Source organism: Clavelina lepadiformis, chromosome 1 (genome assembly GCF_947623445.1).
Source record: "Clavelina lepadiformis chromosome 1, kaClaLepa1.1, whole genome shotgun sequence".
In the NCBI taxonomy this organism is placed as follows: Eukaryota; Metazoa; Chordata; class Ascidiacea; order Aplousobranchia; family Clavelinidae; genus Clavelina; species Clavelina lepadiformis.
In genome coordinates, this window is record NC_135240.1 from 1266487 (window position 1) to 1290256 (window position 23770).

Consider the following 23770-nt stretch of genomic DNA (forward strand, 5'->3'; position numbering starts at 1 on the left):
TCACCTACCATTGTCTTCTTCTCCAACATAACAATCAACTTTTCGAACGCATCTTCTGCCGTTCTTAATGAAGCCTACATTGCAAACGCAATCCTCCACAGTACCGGATATTGTACAACTGGAAAAAAAAATCAAATTTTCAGTAAAGTAAAGTGAAAAATCTAATCAAGATCTGAACAAGATGAAACATTGCAAGTTACCTCACTGATGCTGAAGGGCTGTTGCATGTGTCAGGACAGGGGAGGGCGCATCCTTCGTAATGGCTGTTAGGTGGACATTCTAAGCTCGGCCTGCCCAGCTCTTGCCGCCAGTTGCAGAGGTCAGCGCCTTTTTCTTGACATGCTGTGACGTAGCTTTCAATTGCCTTAATAATTCAATTAATAGTCAAAAAAGTAAAAGTTATTGATTAAAGTTTCCTTTGCTGCGTTCTTAAGAAACGAGCAGACGAATCATACTTTGGTTGCAAAACAAGTTCTTACTTTTGTGATGTCTTCCTCGTCGCCATCGGTAGCACACGCATCAAACACGCAATTATCCATGAAGTTGATTGAATCAACCAAACCCATGCACCGGTCCTCAAGCTTCTTTATCCCGCCGCAGTATTGGGGTCTTTCCCTGAGTTAACAGGGAAGAATAAAATAATATGATACTATATGATACTGTGTAAGTGTGTATGATATTGGAAATGTACATATATACGGTATACTGTGCTGTATATCATACTGTATATATGATACTGACATTATATATGATACTGCAATACTATGATATTGTATGAAATCCACGTTTTCCAAAATCATGGTTAAAATATTTTTACCATTTTCTTCTATCGCCAGGAGAACAAAAAAAATGGATCTGGAGTTTCATCGGCACAATCTCCAACCTGGTGACTGTCACCAAACTCATTCACATCATCTGTTACGGTTCCATCAGATTTCTCAAGATCATCACTTTCATCATCGTTGTAATTGCCGCATAACCCATTGATCTGTAAAATCACGCATACCTTAAAGCATGGACATTTTAGATAATTATTCATTATAATAGAAAGCAACGTGACAGAATGAAACAAAAATGTAGCAGATAAATCTTCAAACGAACTGACAGACGTGGCTTAGGATTGCAAAACGTGTAGGGAGCTGCGAAACATCTGTTGCCCCCGCAACCTTCTTGAGAGGATGAAGTAGGATCCAAAGAGAGAGAGAGAGAAAGAGAGAGAGAGAGCTTTACGGAAGTAACCTTTTGTTTGTAGGTGCTTGGTATTTTAACGACCAGTCCATCTCCGTTAAAGCTCACTCTAAGATGATACTTGTGATACTTGAAAAGATGAAAAGCGAAAGTTTCACCTCCCTTATTCAGGCCCTTACGAAGTTAATCACGTTAAGAGTACATTTTAAGAGTGCATTTAAGAGTACATTTTAACAGGCTGAAACTAAGCAGAGGAGACTTATTAGTATTACTACAGCGTTACCTTCATATAATCAAGCTAGTTGTCCAGAAGATGTCCCCCAGCAACTAGACATGCCCTTGACTGGAGCTTACTTTTTTAATAGGGCGATCAAATGCAAATCGTCACGAGAGTAACAATGTTAATAACGTTTGCAACTCCCGAAATAACGGTCGACTTCGCCGAAGCCCACGTCGCACTATTCGTTACCCAGACGTCGAAACTCGAAACGTATTAATTGTTTATTGTGTGATGCTTCATACTATGTTGTTGACTAATTTCCTATGAGGTAACTTTTTTTTCCATTTGAACAACTTGCACAGCGAGGCGATATCTAAAACAGTCTTGCCACAGACACAAGGCATACGACATTTTCAAACTAACTCGATACTAACTATAAACTTAATATTTTAAGCTGTGAAGTTGTGAACCATTCCCAAACTGCAGTGCTATATATCAAAAAGACATCAATCTAATGATTCACGATATTATCACACGATTCTATGACGTCACAAAGTAACATACGATCTGTAGGTATTCTCACTGATATTTCTGTGTCATCTAAAGCTCCATAAATCATTGCTCGAAACAATAACAACGAAAAGAAGCAAACAAAATAATTGTGAGGAGGATTTATGCCACTTCAGGCAAGCATGTCCGACAGACATTTTACGACCTGTAAGTACGCATAGATTGTTCAATTTTGGCTCTGCATATCGGACACTCTTTGAGAGCTTTTGCGCACTCGGTGCAGCTGCAGAGGTGCCTGCATGGTACAAACACTACCTCAGCAGGCTGATCGAGGCAAATCTTGCATCTCTTCTCTTCCTGCAAATCGCGAATACGTGCTTCCATTGATGGGGTGTCGTCTACGAAGAAGAATTGAAAAGCTCCGTGAAAGATTTATTAAACCGACATACTTGTTGATATCTTTCAAGTAAATTGTGGGAGTGCCCAAGTAACAATTATAGAACATTGTGATTCAAGTAAAGTGACAAGTTTTGAAACCTGACTCACTTGACGTAGAAGCAAAGGCATCATTGCCGGGGGATAAAGTGATTGATGAATTGGATTGTTCCAACCTATTGTCAAAATAGATGTAAATAACATCGCATTAATGAGGTTAAGAAAATAATTTTTACCGAAACTTATGAAACCGCCCAAAATGGATAAATAAAAACTTGAGTTTAATTTAGAATTAATGTCGTAGCTCACACATCTCAACCTGCGCCTTTCAGATGACTTTGACTGCTTTCCTGCACAGAAAGGAACATATGACACAGAATATACTGTATAACGATTAGGCAGGAAAATACTTCACTGGCAATAACATATTCATTGGTTCCAGGCCGATTCAAGCCACAAACTATTAAACTAAGAATGAATTTAGGACAACCCAACCAACGACCATGGGTAGAAATGTCCTAATCATCACCAAACATACCTGATGCTGCCAATTTGTTGAAGGCATTTCTTTGCACTGTCCCTTGAATCACAACTGATCCGCAGGATACTAAAACATCGCCTTTTTCTTGAAGAGTTCTCCATCTAAACATATATACATAGCATTGATAGGAACATGAGTATGCTCTGTGTAAGTCATGTACGATACCAGTGTTTTATTGGCTTCAGTCATCTTTAGTCACATTCTCACTTGATTTCACTCGAGTCTGGTTGAAAGTCAAGACGGCGAAAAATTTTAAGCAACAAAATCAAATATTTCACATTTTTATGTAAAAAATATTTTGTTACATTTTTAGGTAACAAAATATCTAAATAAGCTTAGGTACAAATAGGTAATCAGATATTTCTATAAGAAATTACTCTTCTCCAAAAAATATCAACCAGATTAATTTGGAAAGAGCCATTACGCTTTGATAACCGGTTTAATTCAAGGTATGATGTCAGGAAAATCTTCAAGTATTGAGTTACAATTTGAATGGATTCGATGTCGCTCAAGTCGTAAAAAAGACTCGGTCACAAAACTGATGTATACTTCCACATCAGTTACACGTGTGATAATAAATGCAGCAATAATAATAATTAATCATTGTAATGAGTGAATTGATGTCAAGAAAAAGCCACATCAACACCAAATTAAAAAAGTGCCAACTGGTAATTACAACTAAATAAACACAGAAAATTATTCAGCAACCGGGAAGTGCAATAAAAGTGACCTGTCTTTGAGATGAGCTGGTTTCCGATACGGCGGGAAGTCTACATGATCGAATATCTTCTTCCATTTGCTTTGACCGAACCTCTTCACTCCAGTGATGAGTTTTGCATCCGACGTTGGAGAAAACACCTGAACGAGAGCAAATTAACGACACCAAGAAGGTTGGTCACGTGTACACGTCCGTGTGCTTCGTCTCCTCAACTCACATGTTTTGTTCTTTTCTTTGCCGCGATGTAAAATATTGGATTCAATTTATCAGCAGGTCTGTATGAGAAATATTTGAATGACGTCACAATGACCAGTAGTAGATAAAAATTCACTACAAGCAAATTACTTATTGTTCCTGTCATTGTCTATGTTTTCAGCGTCATCTTCCAACTCGGCGATTTCGTTTTCCTTGTGAGGTGACTCAGCATCTTCATCTCGTGCTTTGTTTGATGATGTCACAATAGTTTGGTGATGTCTGTGATTAAAAAAAAAATTTCTTTACGAAAATATAACAGAAAATCAATCTGTACAAGCGAGTAGCACGCGGCGTGAATACTTTGTTAATTGTTTGTTGGAATCCTCAAGCACCGATGCGTGGCGATTGGTTGACTCTGCTTCTGACCGGACAGGACTGGGACTGCAAAAATGGGAGAGAATATTTTCTGTGGCCAAATAGAATTCAAACCTAAAAGGCAGCACCCAGTGACTGGGGTTGCTCTGCATCCTCACGTCTCTTCCTCTTGCTGTGAAGGCGGCACACTGACCAGGGAAGTCGGACTCATTGAAGGTTGCTCCTCATCACTGATTGACTCGTTCCTCGTCGCTCGAGTAGCATCCATTTCTGATGCAACATTTTTGTGATTTCTATGTTATCTTGCTAATAACAACCAAAACATTTTGAACAAACGAAAAGATTTGGAAATTTGGATACCTTTCACTTCGATTCTTCTTTCTTAATCTTCAACAAACTGAAAGCAAAGATACTCTTTCATATGCAGTGTGGCAATATATTATTCATTACTAATTACAACTGTTAAAAATTTATTATTAATAAAATGAAATAACTCTGCTTATACAAGTTGGAGTGAGAGTTTCCAGGGCTTGTTCGACAAACTGAGCAGTCTGATTCATAAATCGATCGATCACTCGAAATTTGCTTTTGCTTTCAATGGTGCTATTGGCGAATTGGGGAATATTATACTGTACTCTGACTGTTTTTTAGCTCTATCTGATCAACGACTAAAGCTAAATTAAAAATAGTAACAAAACTGTAAAAAATTCGGTCCAAGCCAAGTGTGTCCCTTAAGCTGGCTGGAAAACTGAACAGCAGTACATGTAAATGTCTTTCACTCTTCCAGCAAAAAGGGATGCGTTATATATTCAGTTCCCATTTGACAATACCCTACACGAAATTAGAAAAAATTTACCTAATATTGGCAAATACAAAAGAAATCAGCGAAACGAAGCGTGATGTTAATTGACCGTGGGATAGAGAAGAGGCAATGATCGAAAACGTTATAAATTATATCATGGTGAGTTTAGAACTGAAGAAACAAAGATCGGCGGCCTAGAAGGTTAATGATGCAAAGCCTTTTACAACTGACACAACTCGACTTGCTGTATTGTCAGGAAAACGTTCCTCAATGAGCTTGATTGAGGCGCGACCACCAGGATGCGCGATATTACGTAAGAGATCAAATACAGTGCGATGCACAATATTACCTAAGAGTCAAATACGAATTTCTCCGTTTTGAAAGTGCAACTGTTCCACGTAATGCGACCGTGGCCAATCAAGCCTTCCCCGGTGAATATAACTTCAAAATTCGGGTCTTCTTTGTGACTTCACAAATACAACAAATTTAAGTGTCTAAACCACCTCATTACCCACGATCTAACGCTAACAATGGAACAAAGAGTTCCGGACAAACAAGTACTAATTTCACAAATAATAATTCACCAAACCAACGCGATTAATTTAACTAAACATGGCAACAACGATCACCACACACAAACATTGGCCAGTTTCACAAATCATACAGCAAGTGGTAATTTATGGCACAGTGATAACTTAACATATTCATCACCCACCTTTCAGAAACCAGACTATCAACGCGGAAATCACCCTTGCGCAAAATCATTCGCGGGCAACAAAAAACATTCGGCGATCGACGTTAGATTAACTCGGTTAACCCCGTCGATAGCACCTACTTCCAAAAGAGACTGTCCCTTGTTAACTGTTTATGATCACGCCAATTGAATTCTTTTTTATGTAGATAGCGCTGCAGCAACTTCTCTTTCGTCGGCTAGTTTAGCTCACAAATCAAACCCCAAACCGCAAATGTTTGTTTATGCTTCAGTTAAGTCATTGTATAAAATCACATTTATCATGGGTTTTATTTGATAAGTTTAGTTGTGAGAAATGAGAATAATGAGTACGATTGTTTGATTTATTGCTTTTGACTGAGCGAGGTCTTACCCAGCTTTTGTTTCGTTAAAGCACTTGGACATTTCCATTCAATTTAATTTCTCTAATTCGTTTCAAAGACCCTGACTCTCTATGGGAAGCCTTTCCGCTTGACTAAAGAGCTCTCAATGTGCCAAAGTTTATTAGTTTATAATTATAATTAATTATAATAGGCCTACCATTTTTCCTCTTTTAGGGTTCAATTCCAACTTTAACCAAGATGAGCCATACAAGCAAAACATACACTTAGTAAAAGCAGTTCAAAATCAGCCGAATTGTTTACCGCTAACTTACAAAGGTGTCAATGTTATTCGTGTGAGTTTGAATATTTTGTTCGTCACTTGCTGCCACTCTGCGGAATCGTTTCATAGGTTGAATACCACTGTGTGGGACTTTTATCGCAAACAACGCCATCCAGTGAACACACTAAACGCATAAAGAGTTCAATTAAAACACGCAAAATTCAGGCAATATTAACAGAACCAACTATATAGGGCACCTAATGCCTTAAAAATAAATGATATAAATAATCCGACAAACACCGGAAAACCGATTTTTAAAGCAATAAACTCAAAATTAGGTAAAATGCCGTAGATACATTGGTAGACATTGCTGATAACACTCCTAGTATTATCTAAATCTTATAACACTCTTATACTAGAATTATCCCAGTGCTTATAGAATTACTTACAGCGGCGATGTCTAAGAACTGAAAGCATGAAACTTGGGTGGCGAGCTCCCGCGATGAAAAATGGTACAAGGCGGACACAGCCAAGAAAACGGATGGAAACTGAAGACTTTTGATGTCCAATGTAAAGAGGTCGATCAACTAGAATGGAAATAAGAACCGTTAAGATTACTCGACGCTTGACGCAGTTTCTGAAACCGCACGTTAAATATCCAGCAAGTGAAGATGTGAGGTAGCTGTACGCGGAGAGTCCCGATATTAGTTATATTGTTTGCTAATTGCTAATAACTGCATGAATGCAAAACACAAGCAAAGTGGGTCAATAAATCGGCGGCAACTCACAGTCGAAATATTCATATATTCGAGATTAGGAAGACGACATAATAGAAAAAATATAGCAAATTTTACGAACAGAACCGGACCAGGACGCTGGTGACATTTTAAGCACTAGATGCATCTGAGACGTTGTTTCATCAAAGTTTAGGACCGTTACCTTTCACACAAGAACTGACTGCAATTTATTCCCACCTGTGCTATGTGGACAAATGTTTCTTGCGGATATTGAGGAAGGAAAAAAAGCGGATGACGGAGCATTGGCGGCGAAAGCGGCGTGACCGCGTGAGCTGTCTGAAGATAAACGTTTACCCAGGACACCACTGTGACTGGGGAAAGCGACCACTTGAGTGTGCTAAGGATTAACAATTCCTGGGATATGATTTCTTCCTCCGTGCAAGCTCCATCGGTGACGTAGGCAAAGTCTGTTAACTTCGGGGGATAGATTTCCTGTAGAGACACAAAAGTTTAGCAAAGACCAATATTTAGAAATCATTTCTCCTAAATACTGTTTACCTGCGTGAATATAGGTTCTTCAAATAAATTTTATTCAAAAAAATGACAAACTTACTTCTAATTTCGCGGCGATAAATAAGGCGGTGACACCGACAAGCTGTAACCTCGTTTTGTGAATGTTGGTTGTGTTGTAAAGATATCGATCAATGTAGTCGATCGCTAAATAAAACGTCTCCCAGTGTAAAGTATACACCTTTGATGCCTGCAAAGAGACACACTAGCGTTAGACAAGATACTTTCCATTATCTTGCTTTCCCCTAGAGTTTAGAAGTTGAGTTGCTACCTCCATTAACTAGTCTAGCAGGATGGTGCGCACTAGAGGTTTCAAATCTTCGTGTCTCGACAAGTAAGCGCTGTTTCGGTAATAAATCGAATCTTTCTCGACCATCGAGCGCCATAATTCGTCAGAGTCGGCCCAGCTGAAACAAACAAGACGATTTGAATGTGGGCTCTCAGATTGAGAACAAAAATAACAACACATGTGGTTATGGTTAATGTGAAAGTTAAAATTGATGTTAATAATAGTCATATAACAAGATAAAGATATAAACAAGAGAAAATATAATAATGAAGTTGTTCAACTGGCCAAAACAACGGCGACCACAACAACCAAAACCATAGCATCTCATAACGAAATCCAATAAATGTCACAAAATGTACATGGCTCTAACGTTCCTTACCTTTTCAAGTTTCAAAATTTGTCCTGAAATGTTGTACGAATTCGCGATGTGTGCATAATCATGGTTGCTAACTTTTGCTCGCAATCTTGTCAAAGAACGATTTATCTTACAAACTTACAAAAACACTGCTTTCGATGACCACATTGACGCGGTACTCTTAGAAACCCCATTTAAAAAAACTGCCACTCCACTCTCCACAGCTAATTGCCAACTCACAGTCTCTCGAATACCTATAAAACGTGGACACGTGGTGGAAACAAAAGACTTAGCTACCCGTGACTCGGCACTCAAAATTCCGATGTGGCTACATTGGTATGAAGCCAGCCTGTTGAAGCAAGACTGCCTTTCATTTTTCTCTCATGAAACCGACTGATCTTAGTGATCTAGTTAACTGTTTCATGCAAGAGGGCTTAATAAAATAACCCTCTCTCTCTCTCTATCACGTTCTACAAAACGAGATGCTACATAACTTAGGCAAATAAAGGGACGTAGCGAACAAAGAAGACCCAACAGCCAAGTCGGCGAAATTAAACTAAAGCTGAAACATAGCTTACGGCTCCGGCCCGGCCCTCCTTTGTCACGAAACAAAAAGCGTGAAGCTTGCCACGTAGGTGTCTCAGGAGGCCATTCCAAGAAGTCAGCAACTTTTTGCAAAGTTCGCACTTGAAATCACCTTTCCCATTATTTTTTTATCGTGCACGACTTTGCAGTCGCGCGATATGTTCAAATTCATGACACCACAGTATCTAAAACAATTACTAACACCATTATGTCATTATTCTCGGAAATGTTTGGCTTTTGTTTTCTTTTACACATAGAAATCAAAAAAAGCATTGAAAAGCTGAAGGTATTTTAAATTATCTTCCATTCATACTTGAAAGCTGTTGGAAATAATAGTAGAACTTACGGACAGTTTTTCTTCTTATTTAATCCAGTATTAGAAGATCCCGATTTTGTGATTTCCGACTGCACTTGTCCATAATGCTTATTCATGACCCGTCATTTTGTTCTGTTGCGGGGTCACTTTTATCATCTCCCTGCTGTTATAAAAATAAAATTTGCTGTTGTTCAATTTCATTTAAATTTAGATGGTTTAAGTGTCTATATACCTGTGGCATCGTAATGATGACAAAAAGTGCACAAACAAAGGTGCTGTTATCCACCCTGGAAATGTTTTACTTTTCCCGGGGCTGCCAGCATTGGCTCTTATGTGACAGCCTCCAGGTACAGCAATTGTTTGTTGCTGCCGTCACTGCTCGCGCCATACGTTTTATGAGTCGAACTGAACTCGATGTTATCGGCCAGTTAATTGCGCGAATTAGGTTGGTGAAATTACTCCATAAGTTTCAAGTTGCAAAGACTTAAAGAATTAAATCACTACGGGCATAGCAAAACCGGATTGCCAGATAAGTACCTTCCATAACGCAAAACGCCTTCCAAAACCATAAAGCAGTTACATGACAAAATCTGTCAACGTATTTCGTTTTTACGGATTTCGATAAACTAATTACACTGGTCAACAGCCAATTTGCTTCTGAAACGAATGAGGTCAGTCTTGGCTAATTTGGGGTCGCTGATCACGAATATCAACTTTAAATTTGTTGATTAGCTCTAGTTTTTGAGATATGGCACCATGCCAAAATGTGCTTTACTTTCTGAAGCGGAAAATAGCGTGCGTTTTTCTGTTGTAGCTTGGATCGATCAGATAGAGTTGCGCACTTAATATATTTGTTGGAAGGTAGATGACGTTTCTATTCATATTATTTTTATTTTGACATGTTTGAGTTGGGTTGTTTGCTTGCTTCTTTTGTAAAAACTTTATGTGTTTAGTCTTAACTGCTCTTTCTGCATTTGCCTCGTAAATGCATAAAAAATGCAGACAATTTCTCTTACATTTGTGGTGAAATAACTTTTTCCAGCACAAAAGCGAAGTATAACGGCTGTGGTCAGGAAAGCAAACCTTGTATTCAACTTGTATTTTGGATGCAAAGTTGGTGATCAGGACAAGAGTTGGGCCCCTCACATATGCTGTAACTCCTGTGGTGCAAATCTTCGGCAATGACCAAATGAAAAAAAAAGAAAATGTATGCCCTTCGAGAGAAGAGAGAAGAACCTACTGACCATATTAGCGATTGCTACTTTTGCATGATCTCCCCGGTTTGTAAAGATTTGTCAATATAGAAGAAGCAGAGCATGCAATACACAAATATTCCATCTGCAATTCGTTCCGTACTACAAGGAGAATTACTTCCCGTTCCTGACGCAACTAAGGAATTCACGTTATGTTACGTTGAAACATATCTTCCAAAGAACCACACCTTATAACTCCAAATGAATGGCACAATCTTATCCGGGATTTGGAACTACCTAAAAGGCTTTAGACTTCAGCTATGGAAACTTCTGGCAGAATCATCATCTTCGAAGACGGTGAATTTGATCAAGTGCCATTTGGCAAAGAGAAAATTGCATGGGAAGCGTTTAAGTTGCTGGCCACAAAATTCTTGGGGAAAAAAAGAGCTGACAACTACACAGAATTGATGTCCAATCTCATTAAAGCATACAGATGCATGGAGTGCAATATATCACTGAAGATACACTTTTTAGACTCGCACCTGGTTTTTTTCCACCAAACTGTGGAGATGTTAGTGATTAGCATGGTGAGCGATTTCACCAATGCATATCTACAATGGAAAAGAGGTACCAGGGAAAACAGAACCAATCAATGCTTGCTAACTTTTGCTGGATGATATCTAGGGATGCTCCATTAACCGTATTCAATCGACAGGCCAAAAAGGAGAAGAACAGATAAAATAGATTAGAAATTTATATTTGACAAGTGACAATTATTTGTTGCATACGCTATGCTGAAATATAAACGCATGCAATTATTACACTGTTTGTAGATTGTTACTGTTCTGTTCAATAAAGTGCAACAGGGCTTGCCATATGTAGATCAACATACAAAAATAAAAAAAGTTTTTATCTTTTAAACTAGAGCAAATCAGCAATTTTAACCAACATTTTTGGATTCAGCGTCCGAAAATACATAAGAATCAGTTGTTTTCTTATCGGAAGCAAAACATTTTTGAAAAATTGTTGACCAGTGTTATCGGTCTATTCGAACTCGGCAATATTACGTAATAAGTGAACCTGGGTCTCCGTTATATTCAGCAATTCATTTGATCAATGATTAACATCACAACATCATATCATGACTTGAAAGACTAAATCACTCCGGATTCACATTACAATTGGCAATTAACCCGGAGAGTTAAACTTTTCACGAAATCATAATTATTTTTAAAGGTAAAGACGTGAAAACCAATACAAAGTGTAATTGTTGCGGCGGCAATGAAAGGATTGCCATTTGGCTACCATATGTAATCTTTTGTTATTTAGGGTTTATATTTGCCATAATTTCAGTTACCATTTGCTACATAGAGTTAACAGATGGCTACTGAGTGTAGCAATTTGCTAAATAGGATTAATTTTTGGCTACCCATGGTAACCTTTTCTATCTCCAATTACCAATTGCCACATAGAGTTAACAGAATTACAGAATAACATTTGAGTACTGTACTTCCAGATACCATTTGCTAGTCTTTTTGAATTGAGCGAGAATTCGCGCAAATGTAACTGCAAAGATTCGAACTAACTAGACAGGGTTGTAGAATGGGGTTTGTTATATAGTAGATTGTATCTGTAGTTTGTACAAAGAAAGTTTCATGTCAAAATTAATCACAAATACCAGAACGTCCTACCCTGCAAATGTTTCATCTTGTATGTGTACAGGTTAATGGACTACAACGTTTTGAAATCACAAACTTGTGGTAGACGAAAGTGTTTTAGGTAAAGAACCGCAAGATGAAGCCAGACTAGTCTATTTTTTGAATTTCGACTCATCTGCGTCATTTTTTGTAATGGTTGAGCGAAGCATGACAGATAAGACACACAGGTTTAGCTCAAAGTCAGTGTATACAAATTCTTCCTCCCATTCCGTTTTAAAAGTTCTATTCTCCTCTTCATACTTTCTCTTTTTGCAATAATTCCCCAACAACATTTCTTGGATAAACTCCTTTTGCATTTATTTATATAACCGTAACCCACACTGAAAACTAGTTCAGCCCTGACATGCAGCTTAAATCTGACGGTTTACTTAACTACAGTGTACAGGTTAGCACACTTCTTCACAATAATTTTTTCTTCGGAGTGTAGTTTGATTATTACTAACAATCAGTCGACTGTTACTGCTTGTGGTAGAACGCATTGTTTCATAATCTGATCAATTAACTCGTCTATACCGGAAAAATGGATGTCTAAATGAACAATGCAAATTCATTAAAGAGCCGCAGTTTGGCCACCTCTGCAGTAGGCATTGATAAGGTTTCTCTTCAGTGTGAGTTATGATATGAATTTTATCATACGAATTTTAGGGCACCTTACGTTGATAAACTTCCTGAAAAAACAAGCTGTTTGCCCAACAAAACCATATGGTGCAATTTTATATTTCATAAATACAACAAAGTCATTGATATAATATGTAAAATGTGAACAAATAAAACACAAACAAAAGGATGCAGCATCTGGATGAATGGTTTGTAAATGTTTTTTGATGCTAAGTTTTGTCCAAAGACCACTTCAAAATATTTAGATCTCCTCAATAGGAGATTTAATATTTGTTTAATGCATCTGTCATTAAACAGTGTCAATGTCGTTTCACAGTGTGAATAGTTTCATGACTCCGCAAATTTTTCTTTTGGGAAAAGGAATGTTGACACACTTGGCAATAAAAAGACCAATCTCCATTGTGGATTTTGATATGAGCTTTTAAATGTTGGCTTTGGGTAAATGACTTGACACAATATTGGCACTGATAAGGTTTATCACCAGTGTGAATTCTCATATGAACTTTTAAATTGTTGCTTGTGGTAAATGACTTGAGGCAAACTTGACAATGATAAGGTCGCTCACCAGTGTGGATTCTCATATGAGTTTTCAAATTTCCACTTGTGGTAAATGACTTGAGGCAAACTTGGCACTGATAAGGTTTATCACCAGTGTGGATTCTCAGATGAGTTTTTAAATGGTTGCTTGTGGTAAATGACTTGAGGCAAACTTGACAATGATAAGGTCGCTCACCAGTGTGGATTCTCATATGAGCTTTTAAATGGTTGCTTGTGGTAAATGACTTGAGGCAAACTTGGCACTGATAAGGTCGCTCACCAGTGTGGATTCTCATATGAGTTTTCAAATGTCCACTTCTGGTAAATGACTTGACACAAATTTGGCACTGATAAGGTTTCTCACCAGTGTGCATTCTCATATGACCTTGCAAACTTCCACTTGTGGTAAATGTCTTGAGGCACACCTGGCATTGATATGGTCGTTCACCTGTGTGCATTCTCATATGACCTTGCAAACTTCCACTTGTGGTAAATGTCTTGAGGCACACCTGGCATTGATATGGTCGTTCACCTGTGTGCATTCTCATATGAGTTTTTAAATGTTGGCTTTGAGTAAATAACTTTTCACAAAACTTGCAGTGATAATTACGCTCTCCAGTATGAGTTCTTACATGATCTTTCAAACTGCTGCTTTGGGTAAATGACTTGTCGCATACATCGCATTGATAAGGTCGCTCACCTGTGTGAGTTCTTAAATGTTGTTTCAAGTTGCTTTTGCATGTGAATGATTTATCACAAAATTTGCAGGAAAATTTCTTTTCTTGTCCTTCTTTGTCGAAAAAGTCTTGTGAAATCCCATCACTGATTGATTTTACCAAAACGTCAACTGGCATACCAACTACTTGACGATCCATTGCGTTATTACTTGTTATTATACAAACTTATAACCTATTTTCTGAAAAGAACTTAAAATATTTGAAGGTTTTATCGATAGGAGTAAACTCATATAATGTGTAACTCTTTTAATAAAAATATTCAATATCAATAATTGTTTGCAAAATTAATTACAGAGTAAAAAAAGCAGTGACTGTCACATATAAAAACGAAAATCAAAAAGGTTCCCTGTAGTTTGCAAACTGCCAATTTGGATAAATGTCGATAAGTTCACTCACCAGTGTGAGTTCTCATATGAGTTTTCAATATTGCTACTAACGCAAAATGCATTGTGGCACACCTAGCTTACCATTCGTGTTACTTAGGGCTACCATATATCCTCTTTTCTAAAGAAAAAGGATTTTTGCTCAAAGTAGGCCTAAATGCTACTGAAAACGGCAAAATGTCCTATTTTTTACATTTTTTGCTTTCCCGCTTATATTTTCAACACAATTATATTTTTATTTGACTTTTAGGGTTAAACGACAATTAACCACGGGAAATTTACCGCGAATAAACTAAACAAACGCGAGGACAACTGTCCGTCACAACTGACCGTGACGTAAATTTACCTAGAACAAACTGACCTTAATTCATATAATTTGATTAAACAACAATGCTAATATGCGTAAAAAATAAACGCATAGCGTTTGATAGCCAGCTGACCACGACCAATTGTCGCCAGTGATTTTGTTCACAGTCAATTTACGTGATCCCGACTTTTTGGCATGAGGCCTAAGTCAAGTGACATTTCGGCGACAGATTGAGGTCTAACCATTTTTGTTATCATTGTTTTGATTTAAACAACCATAAAAGCAAAATAAAGCTAAGCAATAACGCCAAACAAATATATTGTGTTTTCTGATGAACTGTGGCAAAAGTATCCTTGTTTCAGAAAAGGACGTAATGATTTTGAACCTGAATGCATTACTTGTGCATATGCGTATAGTTATCCAAAAACATGTTATAAATTCTTTAAACGTAAAACTCTATTTGCATTGTAATAGCTGGCGAAATTGGCCTTTTTTTAGGCAATGAAAATATGATAGGCCTATATAACATAATATAACATAAATATAATATATAACATAAACCCTAATCTCAAACAACTTCTGTAATGAAAAAAGTTACTTTCCAGAAGTCAAACTCTTCTAAATAATCGAGAAAATAATATAATTATATTATATAATAATATATATTATAATATATTGCTTAACCTTAGTCTATTCTAGACACTGTATATTAAGATGGAAAATGAATTGTGGTATCTACAGTATTATGAGTAAAGAAGTGACAACATTTAGCCAACATTTTACGGCTTAAAAATCGGTTTTCTTTAAAATGACATGTTAATATTTTACATTCGAAGAATGGATTATTTCACTTTAATTGCTTCAATTTCATTAATTCATGTGAAAAACATTATACAACAAACATATTATACAAAAGTTTAACAAAACTACCATTAACCTACATGCAGAAAAGTTAGCTAGAAAAGTTAGGCTGTAAAGTTAGGCACCTAGTCGCTTGCCTTCAATTCCTTCATTGGCCATCCAGTCTTCCATTCTATCAGAAAAATACGTACACTTCATTATTGCACGAAAACCATCACTGTCCTACCAGTTTTGCAAAAAAAATAAATAAGCAAATAATTGAACATCGTTAAATACAAGAAAGCCAACAAAACTATTTCTGGAATTGTGCCATCAAATTGTAGTAAGTAGCCTAGCTTAGCCTTTTAATAAAGCCGGATCTCATCGCTTCTCTAAGCTGACTTCGCACGCGATGCATTTCCATCTGGTTTATGAAATAAAGATAACCTAGCACCGACGAAACATTCCGTTATTTATATTTATGTCTATTTTATGTTAACACCGGCACAAAACCAAGAAAAAGGAAATGCCCAGTGAGGATAAGTCTTGGACAAGTGGATTACATTCTAGCAGTGTAGTAACTAGTGACTGCATTAAAGCACATTGATAAATAATAATTAAATAAAATCCCATAAATGTTAGTGGTGTGCACATTGAAAGTGCACAAAAAAGACACTTCTCTCAGTTGTTACACGGCAAGTTTACTTTTAAAAACAAAAATCAAAGAATCATTATACAAATCAAATCAAGGAAGGCACAAGGAAGGCTATGGTGAGATGTGGCTTGGCTTTTCAAAGTACATCCCTACAAACAGCAAACAGGTTGCAGAAGCGGTGTTCCTTATGTCCAGTTGTCCACACGCAAAGGATAAGAAAGTTAATTGCAAAATGTTGCTCAAGATGTTGCAAACCCGTTTGCCCTAAACACAGCAAAAGTTAGGCTGCAAAACCTGAATGAGCACCTAGCTGCTTTCTTCAATTCATTCATTGGCCATCCATTCTATCAGAGAATTACGTACACTTCATTATTGCACTGTCACACTGTCCTACCAGTTTTGAAAACAAAACAAATAAACAAAGAATTGAACATCGTTAAATACAAGAAAGCCAGCAAAACTATTTCTGGAAAATGTGCCATCAAATTGAAGTTAGTAGCCTAGCTTAGCCTTTTAACAAAGCCGGATCTCATCGCTTCTCTAAGCTGACTTCGCACGCGTTGCATTTCCATCTGGTTTATGAAATAACGACAACCTAGCATCATCGAAACATTCCCGTTATTTATATTTATGTCTATTTTATGTTAACACCGGCACAAAACCAAGACAAAGGAAATACCCAGTGAGGATAAGTCTTGGACAAGTGGATTACATTCTAGCAGTGTAGTAACTAGTGACTGCACTAAAGCACATTGATAAATAATAATTAAATAAAATCCCATAAATTTTAGTCGTGTGCACATTGAAAGTGCACAAAAAAGACACTTTTCTCATTTGTTACACGGCAAGTTTACTTTTAAAAACAAAAATCAAAGAATCATTATACAAATCAAATCAAATAAGAAATCAAAGATTGAATTATATTTTGCCTACACAAGAACTCCCTTTTAATGCATGAAATGACCTGTAATTTCAACCCATAGAAAGGCATAGATTGAATTGAATTCTTTTACCTTGTAAAAAGTATATGTGTAAGATATCAGATACCGGATGTTATTTTGTTTGATGACGATAACAAACAACTGGTACCGTACATCAATGCATTTAATGTGGTTAGTGTAATAAATTCAAACAAATATGAATGTTGACGGACTCTTATTTTCATTTGGTATTTTCTAAAATACAGCTAGATGGTCTCTTTTTTATTTTTAAATACAACTAAATTTGCTAAGACTTTGCACATATACATTCTATGAGTATATTATATAGTAGATTGTATCTGTAGTATGTACAAAAAAAGTTTTATGTCAAATTTAATCACAATTACCAGAACGTCCTAACCTGCAAATGTTTCTCTTTATATGTGTCCAGGTTAATTGACTACAACGTTTTGAAATCACAAACTTGTGGTAGACCGATGCAAATCTTGCGTTTCTTCTCATTCTGCAATACGTGCTTCCATTTATGAGGTGACGTCTTCGAAGAAGAATTCAAAAGCTCCCTGAAAAATTTATTTAATCTACGAACTATATGACTATAGGCCTACTACCTAAATTCTAAAGCCTTATCATGTCAACTTCAACTTAACACACACCTATCATCTTCTGGCAGTATCTTGCTGACCCTCGTTACCTAAAATTGTATTAAGTCATGAGATAGATGTGGACGAAGATGAAAAAGGAATTACCTGTTTCTAATCAGATGATCTAGGATTCTAGGTTATGCCAAAAAGTTTCTTACTCGGTGACCAGGTACAACAAAGGCCAATTGAAAGACTGGCGCCAGTACCTGAAAGCTCGTAACGTTCGAGTCGGACTTCCTGAAAATGCGAAACAGCGTGAACGCAGCACGTTCGCGAAAGAAGTTTGCCATCGAGTTCTAGTCAAGGTTGTTTGCAGAGTACAAAGCCAGAATCGAAAAGCACGGGGATGATATTGCAACTATAACAAAACTGCGAAAAAATGCATGTTGCAAAGAAGCTGTTTTAGCCTGCCTGTAAAATAATCACAGGCAATGTCGGCAGTTTTCATTCGTTTGCCGTGGTAAATCGCAACCACTGTTATGGAACAACAACAAAGTACGTCTTGTACAAAATTACGAATAAAAAACGCTTTGCAAACAGACCGTTTAGAAACATATTGGATGAATAATTATGTTAACTGCTGTTTAATATTCTAAAATCTAAAAGAACGTATATCCTTAAGATGCGTTAAAATGTTTATGTATTAGTGAAAAAAAGCAATGAAGTGTATTCCTTTATATGCATAGGCTTTGTGGTGCGGTATGGTTTGAGATATGGCAACGAGCTATGTGTATTTTATAGCGATTAAATGTCATTGTTTATCGAGATAGTATGTGTAAATAGGATTAAATCATGTAAGTATTTTGTATTTCATGTATAGCATGTAAATCAATCCCGAAGCGTGGATTTCCCACCTTGAACATAAATTTTCCCTTTATCAAATCACTTCAAAAACTAATCGTCACATGTTAGCGGTAGAGGCAATTCCGGCGACATACCTCGGGCAACTTTGTTTACCTTCTGCGTATGCTCATAACTGTTACAACATAATAACAATGAGATCTTGAAACATTTTGATAAACGTGAGGACTGAGGATTATTTAGAGTTTTTGTTGGCTGATCTGACACTTCGTGTTCTATCTTCCAAAGATTTAATGCGCGAATTAATGAGTGCAGTAGGTCAAAAGAATCTTACTCAACCAGTTAATAAACGAATTCGTGCTACATTTTTTAAGTGGTCACCACCAGACGTCGCAATTTCTTACCCACTACAGCCACAAATACAACAAATTTAAGTGTCATAACCACCTCATTACCCACGATCTAACGCTAACAATGGAACAAAGAGTTCCGGACAAACAAGTACTAATTTCACAAATCATAATTCACCAAACCAACGCGATTAATTTAACTAAACATGGCAACAACGATCACCACACACAAACATTGGCCAGTTTCACAAATCATACAGCAAGTGGTAATTTATGGCACAGTGATAACTTAACATATTCATCACCCACCTTTCAGAAACCAGACTATCAACGCGGAAATCACCCTTGCGTAAAATCATTCGCGGGCAACAAAAAACATTCGGCGATCGACGTTAGATTAACTCGGTTAACCCCGTCGATAGCACCTACTTCCAAAAGAGACTGTCCCTTGTTAACTGTTTATGATCACGCCAATTGAATTATTTTTTATGTAGATAGCGCTGCAGCAACTTCTCTTTCGTCGGCTAGTTTAGCTCACAAATCAAACCCCAAACCGCAAATGTTTGTTTATGCTTCAGTTAAGTTATTGTATAAAATCACATTTATCATGAGTTTTATATGATAAGTTTAGTTGTGAGAAATGAGAATAATGAGAAGGATTGTTTGATTTATTGCTTTTGACTGAGCGAGGTCATACCCAGCTTTTGTTTCGTTAAACCACTTGGACATTTCCATTCAATTTAATTTCTCTAATTCGTTTCAAAGACCCTGACTCTCTATGGGAAGCCTTTCCGCTTGACTAAAGAGCTCTCAATGTGCCAAAGTTTATTAGTTTATAATTATAATTAATTATAATACGCCTACCATTTGTCCTCTTTTAGGGTTCAATTCCAACTTTAACCAAGATGAGCCATACAAGCAAAACATACACTTAGTAAAACAGTTCAAAATCAGCCGAATTGTTTACCGCTAACTTACAAAGGTGTCAATGTTATTCGTGTGAGTTTGAATATTTTGTACGTCACTTGCTTCCACCCTGCGGAATTGTTTCATAGGTTGAAGACCACTGTGTGGGACTTTTATCGCAAACAACGCCATCCAGTGAACACACTAAACGCATAAAGAGTTCAATTAAAACACGCAAAATTCAGGCAATATTAACAGAACCAACTATATAGGGCACCTAATGCCTTAAAAATAAATGATATAAATAATCCGACAAACACCGGAAAACCGATTTTTAAAGCAATAAACTCAAAATTAAGTAAAATGCCGTAGATATATTGGTAGACATTGCTGATAACACTCCTAGTATTATCTAAATCTTATAACACTCTTATACTAGAATTATCCCAGTGCTTATAGAATTACTTACAGCGGCGATGTCTAAGAACTGAAAGCATGAAACTTGGGTGGCGAGCTCCCGCGATGAAAAATGGTACAAGGCGGACACAGCCAAGAACACGGATGGAAACTGAAGACTTTTGATGTCCAATGTAAAGAGGTCGATCAACTAGATTGGAAATAAGAACAGTTAAGATTACTCGACGCTTGACGCAGTTTCTGAAACCGCACGTTAAATATCCAGCAAGTGAAGATGTGAGGTAGCTGTACGCGGAAAGTCCCGATATTAGTTATATTGTTTGCTAATTGCTAATAACTGCATGAATGCAAAACACAAGCAAAGTGGGTCAATAAATCGGCGGCAACTCACAGTCGAAATATTCATATATTCGAGATTAGGAAGACGACATAATAGAAAAAATATAGCAAATTTTACGAACAGAACCGGACCAGGACGCTGGTGACATTTTAAGCACTAGATGCATCTGAGACGTTGTTTCATCAAAGTTTAGGACCGTTACCTTTCACACAAGAACTGACTGCAATTTATTCCCACCTGTGCTATGTGGACAAATGTTTCTTGCGGATATTGAGGAAGGAAAAAAAGCGGATGACGGAGCATTGGCGGCGAAAGCGGCGTGACCGCGTGAGCTGTCTGAAGATAAACGTTTACCCAGGACACCACTGTGACTGGGGAAAGCGACCACTTGAGTGTGCAAAGGATTAACAATTCCTGGGATATGATTTCTTCCTCCGTGCAAGCTCCATCGGTGACGTAGGCAAAGTCTGTTAACTTCGGGGGATAGATTTCCTGTAGAGACACAAAAGTTTGGCAAAGACCAATATTTAGAAATCATTTCTCCTAAATACTGTTTACCTGCGTGAATATAGGTTCTTCAAATAAATTTTATTCAAAAAAATGACAAACTTACTTCTAATTTCGCGGCGATAAATAAGGCGGTGACACCGACAAGCTGTAACCTCGTTTTGTGAATGTTGGTTGTGTTGTAAAGATATCGATCAATGTAGTCGATCGCTAAATAAAACGTCTCCCAGTGTAAAGTATACACCTTTGATACCTGCAAAGAGACACACTAGCGTTAGACAAGATACTTTCCATTATCTTGCTTTCCCCTAGAGTTTAGAAGTTGAGTTGCTACCTCCATTAACTAGTCTAGCAGGATGGTGCGCACTAGAGGTTGCAAATCTTCGTGTCTCGACAAGTAAGCGCTGTTTCGGTAATAAATCGAATCTTTCTCGACCATCGAGCGCCATAATTCGTCAGAGTCGGCCCAGCTGAAACAAACAAGACGATTTGAATGTGGGCTCTCAGATTGAGAACAAAAATAACAACACATGTGGTTATGGTTAATGTGAAAGTTAAAATTGATGTTAATAATAGTCATATAACAAGATAAAGATATAAACAAGAGAAAATATAATAATGAAGTTGTTCAACTGGCCAAAACAACGGCGACCACAACAACCAAAACCATAGCATCTCATAACGAAATCCAATAAATGTCACAAAATGTACATGGCTCTAACGTTCCTTACCTTTTCAAGTTTCAAAATTTGTCCTGAAATGTTGTACGAATTCGCGATGTGTGCATAATCATGGTTGCTAACTTTTGCTCGCAATCTTGTCAAAGAACGATTTATCTTACAAACTTACAAAAACACTGCTTTCGATGACCACATTGACGCGGTACTCTTAGAAACCCCATTTAAAAAAACTGCCACTCCACAGCTAATTACCATCTCATAGTCTCTCGAATACCTATAAAACGTGGACACGTGGTGGAAACAAAAGACTTAGCTACCCGTGACTCGACACTCAAAATTCCGATGTGGCTACATTGGTATGAAGCCAGCCTGTTGAAGCAAGACTGCCTTTCATTTTTCTCTCATGAAACCGACTGATCTTAGTGATCTAGTTAACTGTTTCATGCAAGAGGGCTTAATAACCCTCTCTCTCTCTCTATCACGTTCTACAAAACGAGATGCTACATAACTTAGGCAAATAAATGGACGTAGCGAACAAAGAAGACCCAACAGCCAAGTCGGCGAAATTAAACTAAAGCTGAAACATAGCTTACGGCTCCGGCCCGGCCCTCCTTTGTCACGAAACAAAAAGCGTGAAGCTTGCCACGTAGGTGTCTCAGGAGTCCATTCCAAGAAGTCAGCAACTTTTTGCAAAGTTCGCACTTGAAATCACCTTTCCCATTATTTTGTTATCGTGCACGACTTTGCAGTCGCGCGATATGTTCAAATTCATGACACCACAGTATCTAGAACAATTACTAACACCATTATGTCGTTATTCTCGGAAATGTTTGGCTTTTGTTTTCTTTTACACATAGAAATCAAAAAAAAGCATTGAAAAGCTAAAGGTATTTTAAATTATCTTCCATTCATACTTGAAAGCTGTTGGAAATAATAGTAGAACTTACGGACAGTTTTTCTTCTTATTTAATCCAGTATTAGAAGATCCCGATTTTGTGATTTCCGACTGCACTTGTCCATAATGCTTATTCATGACCCGTCATTTTGTTCTGTTGCTGGGTCACTTTTATCATCTCCCTGCTGTTATAAAAATAAAATTTGCTGTTGTTCAATTTCATTTAAATTTAGATGGTTTAAGTGTCTATATACCTGTGGCATCGTAATGATGACAAAAAGTGCACAAAGAAAGGTGCTGTTATCCACCCTGGAAATGTTTTACTTTTCCCGCGGCTGCCAGCATTGGCTCTTATGTGACAGCCTCCAGGTACAGCAATTGTTTGTTGCTGCCGTCACTGCTCGCGCCATACGTTTTATGAGTCGAACTGAACTCGATGTTATCGGCCAGGTAATTGCGCGAATTAGGTTGGTGAAATTACTCCATAAGTTTCAAGTTGCAAAGACTTAAAGAATTAAATCACTATGGGCATAGCAAAACCGGATTGCCAGATGAGTACCTTCCATAACGCAAAACGCCTTCCAAAACCATAAAGCAGTTACATGACAAAATCTGTCAACGTATTTCGTTTTTACGGATTTCGATAAACTAATTATCGGTCTATTCGAACTCGGCATTATTACGTAATAAATGAACCTGGGTCTCCGTTATATTCAGCAATTCATTTGATCAATGATTAACATCACAACATCATATCATGACTTGAAAGACTAAATCACTCCGGATTCACATTACAATTGGCAATTAACCCGGAGAGTTAAACTTTTCACGAAATCATAATTATTTTTAAAGGTAAAGACGTGAAAACCAATACAAAGTGTAATTGTTGCGGCGGCAATGAAAGGATTGCCATTTGGCTACCATATGTAATCTTTTGTTATTTAGGGTTTATATTTGCCATAATTTCAGTTACCATTTGCTACATAGAGTTAACAGATGGCTACTGAATGTAGTAATTTGCTAAATAGGATTAATTTTTGGCTACCCATGGTAACCTTTTCTATCTCCAATTACCAATTGCCACATAGAGTTAACAGAATTACAGAATAACATTTGAGTACTGTACTTCCAGATA

At 37.3% G+C, this 23770-nt stretch overlaps 1 protein-coding gene and 2 pseudogenes across 1 annotated transcript; all 3 read right to left on the reverse strand.

The window, feature by feature from the left end:
* On the reverse strand, positions 1–1311 carry LOC143445364 (alpha-tectorin-like). Its single transcript, XM_076944458.1, has 5 exons — positions 1240–1311; positions 818–988; positions 480–615; positions 201–364; positions 1–118 (listed from the first exon to the last, which is right to left on the reverse strand). The coding sequence occupies exons 2-5, from the start codon at positions 904–906 to the stop codon at positions 1–3; spliced, it is 507 nt and encodes a 168-aa protein (XP_076800573.1). The 5' UTR covers positions 907–988; positions 1240–1311.
* Positions 1312–6360: 5049 nt separating this feature from the next.
* On the reverse strand, positions 6361–15694 carry LOC143446060 (G1/S-specific cyclin-E1-like; annotated as a pseudogene).
* Positions 15695–17754: 2060 nt separating this feature from the next.
* On the reverse strand, positions 17755–22000 carry LOC143446133 (G1/S-specific cyclin-E1-like; annotated as a pseudogene).
* Positions 22001–23770: the final 1770 nt, after the last annotated feature.